Source organism: Mesoplodon densirostris, chromosome 1, assembly GCF_025265405.1.
Source record: "Mesoplodon densirostris isolate mMesDen1 chromosome 1, mMesDen1 primary haplotype, whole genome shotgun sequence".
Lineage (NCBI taxonomy): Eukaryota > Metazoa > Chordata > Mammalia > Artiodactyla > Ziphiidae > Mesoplodon > Mesoplodon densirostris.
In genome coordinates, this window is record NC_082661.1 from 93,479,532 (window position 1) to 93,499,591 (window position 20,060).

The following is a 20,060-nucleotide window of genomic DNA, read 5'->3' on the forward strand; positions in this document are numbered from 1 at the left end:
GTAATAGTTCAACATATTAACTTTTGCTTTCTAGATTGTAGGTGGGGGTAAAAGTGTCAAGATCCTGCAGATTTCAAAAAAGGCAGGTGGAATTACTGTCAGGAAAACATAAGCACCATAGTCAAGGTTTTAAAAACGTGATCTGTAATCTAAATGGGCTCAGTTCCTAACAGAGCGAAACTGGCTAGTACACACAGTATAGACTTTATTTGGGAAACGTACTGCCAACTTGGAGAAGTTATCAAAAGACAAAAAACAGAAGAGAATAAAAATTTGATCTTTAAAAAAAAATCACATACTAGATTCTTATGTGAAATCTCCTAATTTTTAACTCAGAAATGCTATGGATGTTTAGGGAGTGAAACAGAAAACCAAATACAGGGAATCAGACCAAAATTATCTAAGGTTAATGTCCATTTCAAGTAGATGACAAAGATAGATAATACAGCTGACCCTTGAACATTATGCAGGGGTTCAGAGGTACCGACCTGTGCTGAGTGAAATTCCCCTTACGGCCCTCTGGATCTGCAGTTCCACATCCACAGATTCAACCAAATGTGGATCATGAAGTACTGTAGTACTGTAATACTTATTTATTGAAGAAAATAAAGTGGACCCACACAGTTCAAACCCTTGTTGTTCAAGGGTCAATTGTATAACTTGAAAAGACTGGTGTGGTGTTTTTCACATTTGAAAATTCTGATCATAAGAATTACCCAAGGCACTTCTTACAGATAGAGTCTGAGACTCATTCTCTTTCCATTCTGGCTCAGTGGGTGGTAGGTTTTGACTGGGGACCAAGAATTTGTATTTTAAGCACCTCAAGTGGTTCTAATAATCAGGCAAGTTAGGGAAATAGTGGTTAACAATGCCACCACAGCTCCCGTCCCCTTACTGACTGCCCACCAAACTTCCTGAGAATGAGAAAACTCAACTGAAATTGAGGAATTGTCCATAGAACACTGTTTATTTCAAGTCCAAAGCACAACATTACTCATTTTTCTTAACAGACTGCATAATTTTTACTGCATGAATATTTACGGTTTCTCTATTCACAAGTGTAGATTTACTTCTTAACTTTAGGCTCAAATGATTCATATATATCAGTTTACTCCAGAGGACACATACTCTAACAAATCTGATCAGAAAATATTTTACATAAAAACACACAAATCATTTACCAAGACTCTTCAGTTGTTACAAACAGTCTTCAGCAAAGATCTGGCTGAAGTTCATCATTTTCTACAAAACATTCCAAGACTTAATACAATAGAATGTAGTATTTTACATACTTTAGCTTATTACTGCAGTTAAAAGTTCCTCTTTCTTTGATGGCTTCTGCATATATTATACTCATAAAGCAGGAGAATTCTTTTCTCTAACTGCTGACTTATTAAATAGAATTGTCTTTTTTGGTATAACTTGTCTCCAATTAAGAACCTAAATAGTCATGATGAAATCAAATAATGGACACATATAGGGCTTGTAGTAAGAGCTTTTTCAAACTAATAGAAGAATTTAATACCTATCAATCAGTATAATATCCTTTATTGTTTTGTGTTCAATAACTACCACCTGGAGTGCTACTACTTCTAGTATTATCAGTTGGCATCAAAATATAAAGAAAAAATATGTACATTTTAATATATCAATTCTTACCTGAATAATCTCAGATCTCTTGAGAATGTTCCACAAAGTGGAATTTCTTCCTAAAGTTACAGTGAATGTGGTACAATGTGTACAACTTGGTTAACCAGTGCCTGCCTTTCATTTCCAAGATTTTTCCTTATCTTGAATCAAATACACAATCTCAACTCCCATATCATAAATGCACTGGCTTACAGTTTGTATATAAAGTCCAACTCAAGCTTATTTTGGTTTATTGTACATGCTTTATTAAAATGGTACGGGTATTTACAGTATCTGCAGATCCCTTCCAAGGTGCTCTCACACACACTCAGACACACCCACACGACATCCATACTACGGCCTCATGCACCCACACCAGTGAGATGTGAGAGTCAAGACTCCTAAAATTAGGCAGCTGTTGGGAATAGAGTTGTTGATTTGTTTTTCAATTTTTTTTTGAAAAGAGAAAAGCATGGGGGAATGCATTTGGCCATGACAATGCTAATTAAGTTTGTGTATATTAACATATATGGCAGTAACACTGAATATTCCTTTTACATTCTATATACACAGAATGACATCAAGGTTTTGCGGTCAACAGAATATTCCAACTTCAGTCTCAATGCTGCTTGTAGTGACTTCTGAATTCACATAGGGGCTTTCCCTAAAAATAATTCAAGTCGATGTAAGTGAAATAAGGCACAATTAATATTGATTTGATCTAGGGGAAGGAAAGGGATAAAAACCAGTTTCAAATGATCTGTTGGGGAATTAGCTTTGACTTAAATCCACCTGAAATCCCTTTTTTTAATTTCCAAAAATTTCTTAGAAATAAAGGTTTTTTTCTTTTCTCTGACAAAACCCCAAAAGAAAAGCTCGGGGATTCACATCTTAGTGTTTCAGTAGCCTTAACTACTCAGACTGATGGGCACCACCCCCCAGCTCCTGCCCAGGTCTCCTCCCTCCCTCATTGCTAAAACAGACCCAACGCACGAAGTAGGAATTCCTTGCTGTTTTTTTTGAGGAGATCTGTACACTTAAGTAGCAAATATGTATCAGGTTGTCTTTGATTTAAAAAAAAAAAAAAACAGAGAAAAAGAAAAGTAATCTTGTGACTTTCTTGCTCTTTAAAAAAATCCCTGTCTCCTTCTTTTCAGGATGAAGAAGCCCCACGAGACATTACAAACAACTGCAACAAATGAGTCTGGCAGCATAATGTCTAGTATTCAAATCTTCATAGTGAGACTCATTTAGCTTGTACAAACAATCTGTTGAATGTTTTTTTGCAGCAGGTGAACCAAACCCAAAGACGCTGGACATTCTGTGAAAGGGAGTAAGAATTGCAGTTCTGAAGGCCCCTGACTTTGGTTGTTTACAAAGTTCAATCCTGTTTATTGTGATCCTTGGTATCTTCTTCATCTGTATATTCTGATGGTTCTTCCCCTGGTTTTAGGAGTCTGCCTACATAATCATATTTTTCTGAAAGATACATCAAAAGAAAATCAGTAGTGATCAAATTTGTCTCACTATTCCGTTATACAGCAGGGAAGCTGTATGCTTCCTTTAGAGTCATATAGAACAAGATAAGTTTTTCCTATTGTTTACCTTGTCCAGTCTTTGTACTCATGTAACACTTGAACAAAAGAAAACAGGGTCAGGGAACTCATAAAGCTTGGGAATTGTGCTTTGCAGTAGAGTGTTCCATACAACCAGTTCTTAATCAAGGACACTGCATCAGAATCACTTGGAGACCTTTAAAAAAAAAAAAATGCACACCCAGGACCCATCTTGGCATCACCCATGTCAGGCTCTTGGAATAGGTATGAGGACGTGTACTTTAAAACTGGTTAAACTCTAATGTGCACTGTGAGTCTCAGAATAGTTCTTTAAATTTTAATAGCCCAAAGTATTGTAATTAGATAGATAAGTTGGCAATGTAGGGCATTTCCAACAGTTAGAAGACCATAAAAAAGTTAATGGTTACTTTCTTGGGGAGAAAGAGTACATGAGGTGGAAAATCACATGGAAAGTAGATCCAACCAGGAAATAATTCTTGGGGAGAAAATGTGACACATGCTAGTAGTCCCTAAGAAAACAAACCAAATGAGAAGATGAAAATTCACTCGTTACTTATTATCCTGTGTTCTCTGAGGTCCCAATATGTGGTGCCTAGTACATTATTGTTCTTTCTCCTATCAAATTCTCTTCTTAGATCTTGGTTACATTGCTTGTTTTTATGTTACCAGGTGTTTAATTTAGAACATCGTTATGTCCAAGGTGATAACATGTTTAGTCATTTCTTGGTCAAGACTCTGAACCTAGTTTAAGCAAATTAACTGACAAACTGAGAGGATAAGATAGGAGGACTGCTTTTGTATAGCAAAACCAGTATAAGTGCCAAGAAGCCAGAAGAAGTATTCCAAGGGATCCAAAGGTCACATAAATAGCAGTCCAGAGTGTTCACAGAGGCGGTAAAAATTGATGTCATGAGCATGTAATGAAGGAGAATGACATTTTTCCTTTATGGTTTGAAGGTAAGATAAAGAAAATCATTTTAGAATAAACTAAAATTACAATATCAATATCACTAATTAATTGTTTTAAATAATTAATTGTTTTAAATATAAATATATTAGTTGTTTTAAATTGTTTTAAATTCTATATTTAAAAAACTATACCTTAATGAACAAGCCTTATAAGACTAAAGGTGTCACAATTTTTATAAATTTTATAGTTTGTAACAAGCCAATTTTTAAATATGGATTTTATAAATAATAAGCACATGTAACAATCATTTTGATAGTTAGCTATGTTTATCATCAAATAATGATGGCAGTGAAAACAGACAGCATCCTTAGGCTCTTTAGTAATGAAACAGTATGTACTTTCTTTGGCCATATATTTAATATTTGCAAAGAACCCAACAAAATGAAGGTACCTTTAAACTGCATTTCCCATTCTCGAACACTCTCCATTTGTACGGCATTCAAATCTGAGAGATCATCATATTCATCTTTAAGTGCATCTTTATCTAGGCAAAATGTCGCCAGTCCTCTGGAGGCATCCCTACCAGCAAATATTCCATATGGACCCGCTGGGAAAAAAAAGAAATTGTTTAGATTATCTGACCCTATTTTAGAATGTCTCAAATGAAAAAGTCAAATAAAAGAAACCTCATGACTCTTATTTGGTACACAGCCTTAATTTCAAAACATGCACAGACACTAAATAGGATAATGAGAAGAAATTTCTTAGAATGAGGTAACTCTATATGTACAGGCACAGAAAGAAGTCCATGATATAGTAACTGAAAAAAGCAATTCAGCAAATTATATAGTATGACTCACTTTGAATTAAAAAAAGATATACATGTATGCACATTTCACCCACGTTTGTATATACACAAAAAAAACACCAGGAAGAATACAGACCAAGCACTTTACAGTGGCAACATTTCTGGAGAATGGAGAGGAAAATTTTACTTCACATATAACAGAATAAAGCATGTTCTAATGAGAAGTACACAAGTAGAAAAAAATGGAAATCCCCTGATTTTTAAATGAGCAAAAAAATGATTATAGCCATATTCATACTTGAAAGCATTTAGGAAATTGAAGGTTATGTGTCAGAAAAGCATCTATACTTTTAAGAATAGAATTCAAAAATTTACTTAAATAGACAAAAATCTAAACATTTATGAACGTTAATTTGAATTACAGAAAGCACTGCACCATAAAGTTCATTGGATGTAGGAAAACTCGTTTCTTTTAAAATTTGTTGCATGGAACAAAAAAGTGGCCTTAATAAATTTAAAAGTAGCATTATTAGGTATTAATATATTAACATGAAAATAAAGGCAATACTTCCAGTAAAGTACTTTTTCCTGCTTTCCCGTTCTTAAGTACTTTCCATATTGCTGCTTAATATTAGGTGACTATCACAATTATCATTTAAGGGTTATATATTTTCCCACTGAGTGGATATACCTATAATTTATTTAATCATTCCCCTATTAATATAAACTTAGGCTATCATTTTATACTTTTAAATTTGTCTTCTATATAAGAAAGTGGGACACTATTTACAATGGGCCAACATTTGTAACTTTCAAACTTTGCCCATTATCTCAACTGACATTCAAAAAGGTATGACAACTGACATTCAAAAAGTGTTTAAGAGAAGGAAATTTAATACTGTTTCCATTTACAGAGTAAAATCTGAAGTTCTTTAATTGGAGTTAATTATTTTGGAGAAACATTTTTTTTCTTTTAAATTTAAGCATAGTTAATTTACAATGCTGCTCATTTTAAGTGTACAGCAAAGTGATTCAGATATATATATATTCTTTTTCATTATAGGTTATTACAAGATAATGAGTATAGTTCCCTGTGCTATACAGTAGGTCCTTGTTTACCTATTTTATATATAGTAGTGTGTATATGTTAAGCCCAAACTACTAATTTATCCCCCCCATCCCCTTTGGTAACCATAAGTTTGTTTTCTAAGTCCGTGAGTCTATTTGTTTTGTAAAAAAGTTCATTTGTATCATTTTAAAGATTCCACATACAAGTGATATCATATGATATTTGTCTTTCTCTGTTTGACTTACTTCCCTTATGATAATCTCTAGGTCCATCCATGTTGCTGCAAATGGCATTATTTCATTCTTTTTTATGAGAAACATTTAATTTTTTTTTGTTTTTTGGCTATGCCACCTGGCTTGTGGGTCCCCGACACCAGGGATTGAGCCCCAGCCCTGGCAGTGAAAGTACCAAGTTCTAACCACTGGACCACCAGGGAATTCCCAAAGTTAACTTCTAAAACTAAGCAAGAACAGTCCCTAGGGAAAGAAAAGCAGTCCACCTTAAAGCAATTGTGTTTTTTTGTGGTATAACTCCACATGCTTTGTGGCAATGGCTGTTTTCAGGAGATGGAGAATATATATATATATACACACACACACACACACACACACACACAGACACACACATACACATTTATGTATATATATAGAGAGAACTAATGTGGTTTTTTTCCTTAAGAAGCAACAATGACAAAAAAATTTGTGAATAATATATAGCCTCTTAATGCTAACTGGACCAATGCTTACAAACTTAAAACAGTGATTAGTCAAACACACAAAAGAAAAAATAAAATTGATCAAGGCTATAAAAAACTACAAATGTAAAATGAGAATTTCAACTTTTTGGAGAATTTCCTAGCAATCTCACTTTCCTCTCTCACAGTATTGCAAAGTGGAAGGGACGGTTTTTGCCCTATCTGGCAGACAAACTGAAACAGAGGCATTCAGTGCCTTGCCTAAAATTACTGACAGAACTGGGAAGTAATATTTCCACTTTTCTGACTACCTCAAACACAGCACATCTTGAGAAAACACACAGGGGACCCACAAACCCAAAGATGGAGTGACAATCCTGAAAACTGGAGCATTTCACTAATCACAAAATTTCAGGGAAATGGCTATTTTAGAATACCTGTTAAATCAAAATGGAAGAGCATTAACAAGAAAAGCTTTTTTTTTTAGCATTGTGTTATAATATTTACCTCCATGGCCTACAAAAGTCAATCTACTTCAGGATACTTCACAGTATCAACCTTAAAATATATCCAAATGGTAAACAGGAGAGAAGAAAAGATGATCACTATAAAAAATAGGAGTCATAAAACCCTCCATCTTTGAGTATATTAACATATAACAGTGTATTCTTTAGTAAAATTGTCTGCCAACTTCTCTTAAGAGGGAATGATGTTCTTTTTTTTGTTTGGCTAACTTAGAGTGAACTTGAGTCAACAGTTAATAACCCAAGCCTAATTCTAGACAAAATGATGTTTTGTTAACTCTTGAAAAGAATGACTCAGTGATTAACATATTTTCCCACTCTCTGTATTGTTGTGCTCTCCACATGTTTCGAATTTCCCTCAAGAAGCATTTAACCTCTGAAAAGGCTTTTTTGAAAACAGTTTTCTTTACTTTTTCCTGTAAGACCATAAAGAACGTAATATAAAGATTCAGAACTAGAGTTGGAAAAGGATGAGTTGCTCAGAAAAAGGAGGATTTGAGGTCCAGTTAAAGTATATTTCTCTGCATCCCTAACACAATCAGAACCATATCTGAGAAGTCAGTAATACCTCCCCTTTCCACTACCTCCTTACATAACAGACCTAAATGTTACTGATTCTAATATTTTGATAACTACTCTTGGCTATCCATAATACTATAATAGCAGAGAGCTACCCAAGGAAAGCAAATTTTAAATGGTATTAGGTCTTCAGTATGGTATAATTTACACACACACACAAATCTAGCTTACATAAATTAATCAGATTGTTTAGATTAAGGCTCATTTAGATATTAACATTTCAGTAATAACTAAGCGAATTATACTCTTGCTTTATCAAAGACTAAAATATAGTGCTGATACAAAACTAGATTTACAGTTTCAAGAAAATTCTTGCTACAAAAAATGCACCCAATTATTTAGCCAAGACAGATTCTCTTAAATATACATATATAACAAATATTCTAGGACATCATTTTAACGATAAATTTTACTTCCACGATATTGTTAAATACACCGAAATGACATTATACTAGTTAGAATTCAGATTTCATTAAGTTTTAAGAGTTAACACCACTTATGATACAGATTTTTAAAGTTCAAAAATCAGTAAATCTACTAGTTATTGTATCCTGAAACTGCTTACTTTAATACAATCAAGTGACAATGGGGTGACATTTTTGAAGGCAACAACATATGGTCACTGTAAAACAATGTTTTAAGAATAATTTAATAAGCAAAAAATTCCAGGAGGAAGTAAATATCTAAAATATGTAACATAATTTTATGAGTATTAAGATGATTATGTATCTACATTAGTATTTATGAAAGAGAAAATTCCAGAATGTTTTAGTTATTTCCATGGTATAAAAACCATAGCTCTCAGAGACATTATTAAAGTTTATAAACAGCCCAGTTTTCTGGCATGTTCTGACAATAGTCTTCTGTGATTATTAAAGTAAGTTAAAAAAAAAATCTAATAATACTTGGTATTGAGTAATTTATTCCAAATAAGGTTATAATGTGCCTAGGAACAAATGAAACAATATGTAAAAGTGACTAAATGAAACCCAACTAATAGATATTATTTTTTTATACTTAGTTCTAGGAACTCCCAGGACTTTTAGAGAGAAGGCAGCATGGTAAAACTGAAAGAATACCTGTTAAGTTAAGATACCTGGGTTCAAGGCCGCACCCTACATTTGACACTGGGCAAATTTTACATGCCTAAAATTGGAGGTCAAACCAGATAATCTCTTGACTACTATAATTCTAAGAGGAACTGAAAACTTAACCTTGTTTCTAAAATTCAAACTAGGAGGCTCTCAGCAATACTGTGGGTTGAGCTAGTGGCCCTGGCCCCAGAGCTCAAGGCTGGGCTGGGGGCAGGGAAGACTTTGAAAAATTAAAACCCCAGGCCTGTGCCGTTTGTGGAAGTGGGGCCTGAGTTTACCTAGCTCAAGTAGAATGAGAACTCTAAGGTGAAAAAAATACAATAGCATGGATTTAAATATCTGTTGGAATTTAGCAAACAGTAATGGTAATACAGCAAGTATTGGGAAAAAGAAATTATTCTATAAATGGTGTTGGGATAACTGAACAGCCCTCTGTAAGAAAACAAAAACAAAAGTTGGATGCTTACTTCACTTCTTAAAACAAAATAAATTCCAAGTGGAACTAACAAACTAAAACCATAAAAGTATTAAGAAACTACAGATTTTTAAAAATAATCTTTAAGTGCAAAAAAGCTTTAAGTATGATACAAAACCCAGCAGCAATAAAATAGTCATGATCGAAAAAATGTGGCAAAAAATATATGAATAGATAATTTGTAGGAAAGGAAACGTAAATGACTCAAATTTTTGAGGATGTCCAACCTCACTGAGAAATGTAAATTAAAATAATATTGAAATACTATTTTAACTTCTCAGATTGACGAAGACCAAAAAGTTTAATATCACATTTTTGGCAAGAGGGTGAGAAACAGGCATTTTCGTGTGAGTGTAAATTGGTCCAATGTCTCTGGAGGGCAATTCAGAAATAAGTACCCAAATTAAAAATGTCCATACCCTAAGACTAGTAATTTTACATCTAGGAATTTATTTTATAGATAATTATGATTTTACTCACCTTTAAAATGATACATGAATATTTAGAGCAGTACCATGTGTAATAACAAGAAATTGGAAACAAAGGTTCATTAAAAGTGGACTATTATGATATATTCATATAATAGAATTTATGCACACATTCAGAAGAATGAAATGGTTCTCTTTAAACTGATATGAAAGGCTCTCAATATATTAAAATATTGTTAAAGGTTTGTATAGTATGCTACCATTAGTGCATGGGAGGGGTGTACATACCCACATGCTTTCACTTGCAGAGAATAGCTCTGGAACAAGACTCAGATACTCAGATTGGTTCCTCACCTCTAGGGAGGGGAACATGGTGGCTGGGTTGTGGGAAGGAGACTATCTTTTACTATATACCCTTTAAAATTTTTCTATCTTGAGCACGTATTACCTAATAAAAAATTTTTTTTCAAAAACTTCCATTAGGCCCTATTTTGAGGCATACCCCAAACCACTCCACAGGGAGACTTCCACAACCCAAGCCTCATGGAACATCACAGAAAATATTCAAGAAACAAAAAGATAGCAATTGCTGAAGTTTGTAATAAAAGTTGTAACTACATGAAGAAACAAACTACCATGGAGGAGTGAGCACACAGAACAGATATGAGAAATGGTATCCCAAGAATAAGGATAACAGAAGCAGATTAAAGAGATATAGTATGTTTACTTAAAATTATTAAGAAATTAAGGGGACTTCCCTCGTGGTCCACTGGTTAAGAATCCACATTCCAATGCAGGGGATGCTGGTTCGATCCCTGGTCAGGGAATTAAGATCCCACATGCCGTGGGGCAAATGAGCCCGCATGCTGCACTACTGAGCCTGCGCACCTCAACTACAGAGCCTGTGTGCCGCAAACTACAGGGCGCATGTGCTCTGGAGCCTGCGCACCACAACTACAGAGCCCCATGCACCACAGCCACTGAGCCTGCACTCTGGAGCCCACACGCCACAATGAAAGATCCTGCGTGCTGCAACTAAGACCCAACACAGCCAAAAATAAAAGTTAATGTGTATCTACTAAGAGTTCCAGAAAAAGTAATAAAGAGAATGGGAGAGACAATAACTGAAAAGATAATGTGTTCAAATTTTTAAAAATAAACGAATGACACATATCCTCAGATTTTAGTAGAGCCTGGCACATGTTAAAAAAAAACATTATTGGGGGACTTCCTTGGTGGCGCAGTGGTTAAGTATCCACCTGCCAATGCAGGGAACACGGGTTCAAGCCCTGGTCTGGGAAGATCCCACATGCCGCGGAGCAACTAGGCCCGTCCGTGCACCACAACTACTGAGCCTGCACTCTAGAGCCTGCGAGTCACAACTACTGAGCCCACGTGCCACAACTACTGAAGCCTGCATGCCTAGAACCTGTGGTCAGCAACAAGAGAAGCCATCACAATGAGAAGCCCGCATACTGCAATGAAGAGTAGCCCCCGCTCGCCACAACTGGAGAAAGCCTGCACGCAGCAACAAAGACCCAACACAGCCAAAAAAAACCACTAAAAAACCATTATTGAGGATCTGAGTTAAAAAAACAGTTAACCCACAATTTTATATCCTACATCTATACTATTATTCCTGAGTGAGGGCAGATAGACACAGAATTTTTTTCTATCAATGAAAAAAGCTATAGGACGTACCTCACTAAAATGAAAACTGAACCCTGAACAAAGGAATGAGATGCAAGAAATGACAGTGAATAAAGAAAATGGTAACTATGTTGGTAAATTTAAATGAAGATCGACTATTAAAAAAAAAGTTAATAATTTAACCGATTTGGGGGTAGAGTTTTAAAAACTGCAGTAAAACTAGAAGTCTAATAGTAATAACAGAAAATGGAATGTGGGAGGGATTAGAGTTAATGCTTTCTAACCAGGGCCACAATATATGGCTGTGTACCATATAACTCCAGGGGACACCATTTACATTTGTATACATGATAGTTTTGTGTATTTAATATTAAGAAATATTCTGTCAAATGGCAGTGAAGTGTCTTAAAGAGACAGTTCTTTCTAATTCATACAAAAATGTTTGGTTAACATTCTTATATTCTATAGCAAAAACTTAAGGAAAAGAATCTTATCACCAAAAGAATAGAAATAGAATGCATCCAAATCAGTAGGGGGATGTGAAACAGAAACAGACACACAGACATAGAGAACAGACTTGTGGCTGCCAAGGGGCGGGTGGAGTTGGGGAGGGATGATTGGGAGTTTGGGGTGAGCAGATGCAAACTAGTATATAGACAACAGATAAACAAGGTCCTACTGTAGAGCACAGGGAACTATATTCAATACCCTGTGATAAACCACAGTGGAAAAGAATATAAAAAAGAATGTATATGTATGTATAACTGAAACACTTTGCTGTATAGTACAAATTAATACAACATTGTAAATCAACTATACTTCAATAAAATAAATTTTAAAAAAATCAGTAGGGGAGAAAACGTGGAAGGAATAAAAAATAAACTGATTAAGTTGGTAAAAGACAGTATTGATACTAAATTTAATGAAAAATCCAGCTATATGTTATTTATAAGGAAAAAACCCCACAGATTGGTTAAAAGTAAAAGGATGGGAAAAAAAGCACTGAGGTAACACTAATCAAATGAAGCCTCAAGTCAAATCTGAAAATCAGTAAGGGTGATAAGGATGTTTCTTCCTCTGCCGATTAACACAGTATCAGTTCTAGATCTAGTGCTTAGATAGCTTCAAAACATTGATATACCCAATCTTTGTAAGGCTGACTCCTTCAGGTTTTTGCTTAGGTATCAATCCCCACTTTCTTGACAAACCAATATAAATAGGGTACCTTTCTTAACCATCTGATCTAAATAAAGTCCTTTGTTAACTTCTATTACATATCCTATTAATTTCTTTCACATCATATTTAATTACAGATTATAATCATGTATTGAATGCCTGTTTATCATCTGTCTTCCTCAACAGACCATAAACTCCATGAGGGTAGGGAGGCAAATGTTTTGAAGACTCAGAGAACTCTCATTTCTCAAAACATCTTATCTAGGCAACAATGTAATGAAATCCAGGCAATTCCTTCTTAGAGTTTAAAAGTGGAGATGAAATCCTATATTAAAGATCTTGAGACAAGATGCTGGCTCTAAGAGTACAGCAGTTATTTAGTGATGTCTGTCACAAGTACGTGGGGGAGGAGTGATCTATGTCATACTGTTGAAAGAACTATTATAAAAGAACTTGAATGGCTAACTCCAGATGTTACTAAATGTACTCCTTTCCTCCAACCCGAATAACATCTGCTGGTCTTATACATGCTTTAGGATATCCTATTATACTTTGTGTTAGTATTTAATACAAATACAATTCCCTCTTAGATTAAAAACATTGGAATGATGTTGAACTCAGAAGAGCCAAACAAGAAGGTACTGTAGAAATTACTAGTATAAATTTGAGCAGAGTATCAAAATTCATCAGAAGACTTAGCTGATCCCTTTATCTGATTGGCAGGTAATGAATAGTAGGTAATGAATGTGTATGGGCATTAGACCTAACACAGACCCAGTTGGCTTCAAAGCAAGAAGCTAGGATGAGAGCTGGGTACTGTCAGTAGGACATTCATGAAGGAATAGGTTTGTCTATATGCCTCAACTGTTGCTTCAGCTGCAATTCTGCAAACTACAAATAAAATTCACATATTGAACATAAAGTTAAAAAAGGAGGAAAGACACATGAAAGGTAAATGTGCTCCTTTCCCCCACCTCCTAAATATTAGGCATCTCATGGGGTACTTCATATATACTTCTTTCCTTCCCAGTGGAATTTAAATGGTATGTTGGAGAAAATACACAGCTTTGGTATATGTCAAAGAATACATGGAATAATGGGGGAAGCTATATATATAAATATCAGAAATGCAGATAAACTATTAGAAAGGTCAATTGTATAATTTCTTGCCATTCTAAAGAATAAAAAACACTGTTTTAATTCCACTGCAGTAATATTACATCAAATTATTTAAAATTATACTATCTGTTAGAGTCTTCCTCATCTATTATGACTATGGAAACGTGAAATTATATTATGTTGTGATACAGTGGGAGGGGATAGCCTGTGAAGGCTGTTAGACTGGGTTTGATTTCTAGCTTGGCCACTTACTAGATATGCGACTTGGGGCAAAATCTCGGAGTTTCAGTTTCCACGTTTGTAAAATGGGAACATTACTTATTTCCTAGGGCTGTCTGAAAATTAAATGAGATAATAAGCCCCAAATGGAGTTTCCTACTCCTTCTACCCTGACCTCTAGAATCAGTGCTGTTGAACAGAACTCAATTGGGAAGATGGAAATGCACTATAAAGTGCACTGTATAGTACGGTAGCCATGTGGGTACTGAGCACTTGAAATATGGCTAGTGACTAAGGAACTCAATTTTTAATTATATTTAATTTTAATTAATTTAAATTTAAAAAGCCACACGTGGCTTGTGGCTACCATATCAAACAGCACAACATAAAGCCATGAAGTGTGTTTCTTTGAGGCTTTAAATCCTTATGGAACTAGGAGAGGGTATAAAAAATAAGAGCAGTGAGATTCTCTTTAAGTTTATCCCAGAATGCAGTATACCTGAAATAGAATAGATAGGCTTTGTGGTCAAATGTCTGGATTTGAATACCATGTCTGTGTGATCCAAGCCAATTTACCTCAAATTCCTAAACCTCAGGCTCCCCATCTGAAAAAATACTCACTAATCTCACTGAAGCATTGTGGAGATGACAAATTAATGGATTTGATGTAGTAGTTGCTTAACAAATCTGGTTCCTTTCTCCTCCCACATTCATTGTTTCTTACATGTCCACTTTCCTCACATGCTGGCCAACTGCCTGGACTGTTACTAAATTTAATATTAACAAATGTAGTTAATGCCAACTGTTTGCCAATATGTGTTTACTCCACTAAATTAAACTGCCAATATTTAATTTTTTAAGAACCCAAACTTTAAAAATGTATGGCTAAAAAGAAAAATATCTTCAACACAGAAAAAGCCTCACAAAACAATCTTTTAACTCTAAAACCATTACTGAGAAATGGGAGTAGATATTGGTTAGGCACAGAAACTAGGTTTTCTAGCTCCCTTAGCTCATTCTTTCAGCTACTAAGAGTCTCAGATAAGGGTTTTTACTTCTGAATTATTCTGCTACAAAACTGCTTAACTGATTTGAGGACGAAAATAAGAAATTAAAACCAAAACCGAACTTACGTCTGTTTCACCGCCAGAAATTTGGCTTCAAGACTTTTGGGAAGTGTTTTATCTTCTCTTAATGTGAAATATATTCCAAGCCCCTAAGATGATCTGGCTACCTTTAAGGTTCCTTTCAATAATAAAATATTCCAAATATCTCTATTAGGTTGTTAACTGATAACTACTTAGAATGAAATAACTGAATATCACTCTTAGCCTGTTCATTAGGACCTGGAAATCAGTGGAAGCTAACCTAAAGCTGACTCCTCTGTTGTTACGAGGAACCCCCTCACTGGCTCAAGCCACACAAAGGCTATCTACATTGTAATTATGATTCAATTTTAAAATTTCTGTTGCAGAACATTTGCCACTGGATAGTGCCAAACTGTGTCTAAGGCTGTTTCTCCTAGTTATTTTCAGATAGTGGCAAGGCATAATGTGTGAGGACCGATATGCTTCTTTGCACTAATACTTTGGTTGCTTCACTGTCAGTTTAGATAGGGGTACAAAGGCAGAGTTTTTAGTTTGGTTAAGCTCTGTATTAAAAATCTAAACCCGTACACAATTTCTAATCATCGAACACACATACTGTGTAAATCCTTGACTAAAAAAAAAAAATTAACTATTTAATTTGGTCTGTCCGTTTAAATATTGTACTTTGGCCCTATTGTCTTAACCCACATGCTCATAAGTAAACAAAAAAAGTATTAACTATTTCAGCTGATATGAGTAGGCAGACATCTGGTTTTCATTTTTATACAACGAGAAGCAAGTACTTAATAAGCTATCTGTGACTTGGTTGGATTGAATGTACTATAAATATATACAGAAAATACAAGCCACTAAGAAATAAATAGTTCAACATGTAGAATCTCCAATTTCTTACCTCTAATTAACAACTAACCAAAGCACTTCTAAAATATCTTCCAGCTACTAAGCACAGAAATCGTAAGTATATATTTGCAAGTGTCAATAAATCTCATGGACTAACAGATTAAAGAGGAAACCGACTTGTTTTTAGACTTGCCAACCCCCTTGACTTTAAGACTTGGATGTACTCTTTCGAATAACAGGTCACTCTTAGGTCTCTAATTTTATTTACTTTTATTGTAGTCACTTTTTTAAAGCTCAGAATAACTACACAACCAGCATGTACAATGTTGCTCAGTTTTATGGTATGCCAACAGGTTCCATGAGTCTGAACTGAAGTTTATTAACATAATCTGAAATGTATGCTATAACTACATTGTAAAAAAAGGGTTTCTAAACCAAACATCCTATACACACACAGTTCTCTGAAAGCAAAGTTTTAAAAACCTTTAACTTGCAGAACTGGTGCCTGGGGGTATGAATTTATAGCTGTTTTAAGTTTTTGCTCCTCAGTGAAAACACAGTAAATCATAATCAACGTGTAGTTGAATACTTGCCTTCCTACTAAAAAAAAAAAAAAAAAAAGGGAAAAGGAAAAAGAGAGAAACCGGACAGGCACGCCTGCTGGGTATATGAGCTCCACCCCCAAAACTCTGGGCGAAGACCTTTGCCAGTATTTATTAGGATCTGCATTCAGGTTTGCCTCATCCCACATATATTGTTAATCTTGAAAAGCACCTTCGTACCAAAACCCGTTTAAAAAAAAAAAAAAAGAGTCGAGGTGTTGCTTATATGACAGGACTTTACAGAGGGGTTGGGACTTGGAACTCCGTGTACCTAAACGTGGCCTTATGGGGAGTAGTAGAGGGAAAAAGCAGCTCAGTGGCGCGTGCACACACACGCACGCACGCACGCACACACACACAGAGTAAAGAAAGGAAAGCTATGAATTACAGGGCCTAAAACTTTAGGTCCCTACTTTAGAAATCTTTCTTCTCTCCCGCCCCCAACGATCCCAGGAATCAGAAAGCTCAGGAAAGGCTGAGGGCCAGCGTGACTGGCGACAACTAAAAGGATTTTTAAAAATTCAGCACAAGAAAAGGCTGCGAGGAGAAATGGGATAGGAGAAAAATGAAAGATGAGAGCTGGCTCCTGGGGCGACACTGGGACCCCGACTTCGGGGGGGTAAACGCCAGAGGGGCCCGCGGCCGAGGCGTGTGGGGGGCGGGCCGTCTCAGGTGCGGGAGACAAGGCGCAGGGATCCAGATGTCGAGAAGGCTGGCAAGCTAACCCTTTGCCCAGGGGCCTCCCAATCATAAGATGGTCGCGCTTGAGCTGCAGGGGGCCCTCCCCCTCCCCGTCCAACTCCTCACCAGGGCCGTAGAACTTGCTGCCTTTGGTCACGTCGAAGACTTTCCCATTGACCGCAAGCAGGATGCGCGGGGTGCGTGACCCGTCGTACTGGCGTAGCTGCTCCAAGCTGAAGTCCCGCTTCTTCATACGAGGCAGAGAGGCAGCGGGGCTCTCCTCGCCCGCCCCGGCCCCGGCCCCCAGACCCCGCCGCCCCCAGCGCACCCACAGCCGGTAGGCCCCCAGCAGCACCAGCGCCACCAGCGCCACGTTCAGCAGCATCTCCCCGCCCCCCGTCAGTAGGGCCAGCGCAGCAGCCGACCAGCCGCCCCCTTCTGCTGCCGCTCCCGCGCCGCCCGGGCTCTCGCTGCTACCGTCGCTGCTGCTCTCGCTGCCACTCCCCAGGGTGCCTAAATTCCCGTCCCCATCACCCGCCGCCATCACTGCCCGCCAGCGCCTTCCTCTCCTCCCCGCCCCTTGCCCTCCCCAACCCCACGGTCGGCCCCGCCCATGTGGGGCCTCCCAGCCAATAGCGTGAGGGTAGGGGGCGGGGTCAGGCCGGCTCCCGACTGGGTGTTGACGCGGTAAGTTGTCTTGGATCTCTCCCTCCCTCCCCCTCCCTCCTTTTGCAGGCCGCGCGCGCTGCGACGCCCCGCCCACCTCGCCCCACATTTCCCTGCTCTCGTCCTTCGCCTCTAGTTGAAGTAGAAGAGGGGGGCGGTCTGAAGAAAACACGCTGCGCCGGCCGCGCGCGCGCGGGCGCGGCGAGACTACGGCGCGTGCGCGGGCCCCACGGCGCCACGCGCTCTCCTTTTCTCAGCAAGCCCTCTGGGAGACACGCTCCTCCCAGTCCCCTCGCTGTGCGCGTGCGCCCAGGGGTCGCTTTTCTTCCCAGGCCAGGGTTCGCGTCCGCAAACTCCCGCCTCTTCGCTTTGGCTCCGCCCGAGAGCTTCATGTGCGCTGAGGCGGCCGCTGAGGCGGGATCCTCCCTGACGCTTTCCCGAGGGTGCGGGTTGGTGGCTAGTGGGAGGCCGCGACATAGTTATAACTGCTTTCGCACACTGAAGAGGGGTGTCTCTTTCTCCCCCGGGCGCCGTCGCGCCTGTCCGGAAGCCCGGAGCGTGGGCGCGCAGGCAAAGCTACAGCCTAGAAGTTTTGGCGAGGAGCTGGAGTCGCCTGGCGCGGAGAGCGCGCACGGAGCTCGCCCAGGGATTGTTTGGCAAAAGGAATCTACGTGCTGTCTGCGCCATTCCCCAGTGGTTTTAGCCAAGGCTGCTCTTGTGGAATTTTCTTTCAGATTTTGTACTAAAGGTGTCGTTTTTCCTTGAACCGTTCTCATTGGTGCGAGAGGCAAGTGGATAGGATGAAGTGGTCTTTTTTTTTTCGCGTATTTAGCTTTATTTACAGTTTCTTTTCATCTTCCTGGGTCTTGTAGAGTCTTTTAGCCTCTCGAGTCCTTAAAATTCCTGTGTAAATGTCACCTCTGAAGCCTCATTCTGAGCCCCTCACCTCACGCTCTCAGGTCATCTGATGTGCTCCCTCTCAACCCCAGTCTGTTCTGTGTCGCTAGTCCCCGCCCCCGCGCGCGTGTGAACTACCCTTGTGGCGAATGAAGGTTTATCACGGGAGTAACAATTTCGTTTCATCTTGAGGAACTGATGGGATGGAGGAGAGACGTGGGCAAGCAGTGGGGGCGTATGGTATGCTAATTAGGGAAACAGCAAGTGGTCCATTTTGGCTTTAAGTACTGAAGAGGAACAGTCTGGAAGACTTCAGGTTGTAGTCTTCAGTATCGAGGGATAGGCTTGGACTTCATATTGCCGGTTTTGGAGGAGCCTCTGAAGATATGGAAGGGGAAAGTGACAGGATCACAACTCTTCTGTAGAGAGTTCTCTACTAGGATTGGTATGAAAGATTGGAGTGGGGAAAAGAATGGGAAACCAGTTAAGTAGGCTACCGTATTGGTGCAAGGAGTAAGGGAAGTGAGGGAACGCAGGACTAATGACAGCATTAGAGCAGGCATCTGCAAGCTTTTCTTCAGAGGGCCAAACATTAATATTTTAAGTGCTTTCTGTCATAATTACTCAACTCTGCCTTGTAGTGAGAAAGCAGCCATAGACAATACTTCAAGGAATGAGCTTGGCTTTGTCAATAAAACTTTATTTTTTGGACACTGAAATTTTAATTTGATACAGTTTTAGATATCATGAAATATTCTTTTAACTTTTTTTTTTTTTTTTTTTTTTTGGCTGTGCTGCCCAGCATGCAGGATCTTAGTTCCCCAACCAGGGATCGAACTCATGCTCCCTGCATTGGTAGCACGGAGTCTTAACCACTGGACTGCCAGGGAAGTCCCCTTAACTTTTTTTCAATCATTTAAACATGTAAAAAACTTTTTTTTTTTTCTCACTTTCCAGAGGTACAAAAACAGCCTACAGGCCATAGTTTGCTGGCCCCTGCTTTAGAGGTATTTTCTTGAGGCAGAGTGAACAAGATTTAATTGGAGGTAATGACCATGTATAGTCTGTAGTCCTCCAATCTAGAATACTTTCTGAAGTTAAAGGGGGCACTGTTAATTACACTGGGAGAATAGGAGTAAAATTAGACTGTCCTAAGCCAACCTCAAGTGGTCATCCTAAGGTTAATGGTTAAGAGAAGTCAAAACTGCTTTAGGACCTGGTAAAAGGAAATGGAAGTGGCAATGACGGAAACAGGGAGCTTGGGAAGACACTGGTTTTAGGGAGAAGATGGCTGTAGCAGTCCCAGGTGTCATA

At 38.1% G+C, this 20,060-nt stretch overlaps 1 protein-coding gene across 1 annotated transcript; it reads right to left on the reverse strand.

The window, feature by feature from the left end:
- Positions 1 to 948: 948 nt before the first annotated feature.
- PGRMC2 (progesterone receptor membrane component 2) lies at positions 949 to 17,763 on the reverse strand. The gene is made up of 3 exons (XM_060105904.1): positions 17,310 to 17,763; positions 4,568 to 4,723; positions 949 to 3,108 (listed from the first exon to the last, which is right to left on the reverse strand). Exons 1-3 carry the CDS (start codon positions 17,725 to 17,727, stop codon positions 3,011 to 3,013), a joined length of 672 nt encoding a protein of 223 aa, XP_059961887.1. The 5' UTR covers positions 17,728 to 17,763; the 3' UTR covers positions 949 to 3,010.
- Between the last annotated feature and the right edge of the window lie 2,297 nt (positions 17,764 to 20,060).

Excerpts from the sequence above, each read along its gene's own strand:
- PGRMC2 (XM_060105904.1), bottom strand. The coding sequence starts at position 17,727 with ATGGCGGCGGGTGATGGGGACGGGAATTTAGGCACCCTGGGGAGTGGC. Across the intron at positions 4,724-17,309 it reads CAGCAAGTTCTACGGCCCTG|CGGGTCCATATGGAATATTT; the intron begins GTGAGGAGTTGG and ends TTTTTTTCCCAG. Across the intron at positions 3,109-4,567 it reads ATGGGAAATGCAGTTTAAAG|AAAAATATGATTATGTAGGC; the intron begins GTACCTTCATTT and ends TGTATCTTTCAG.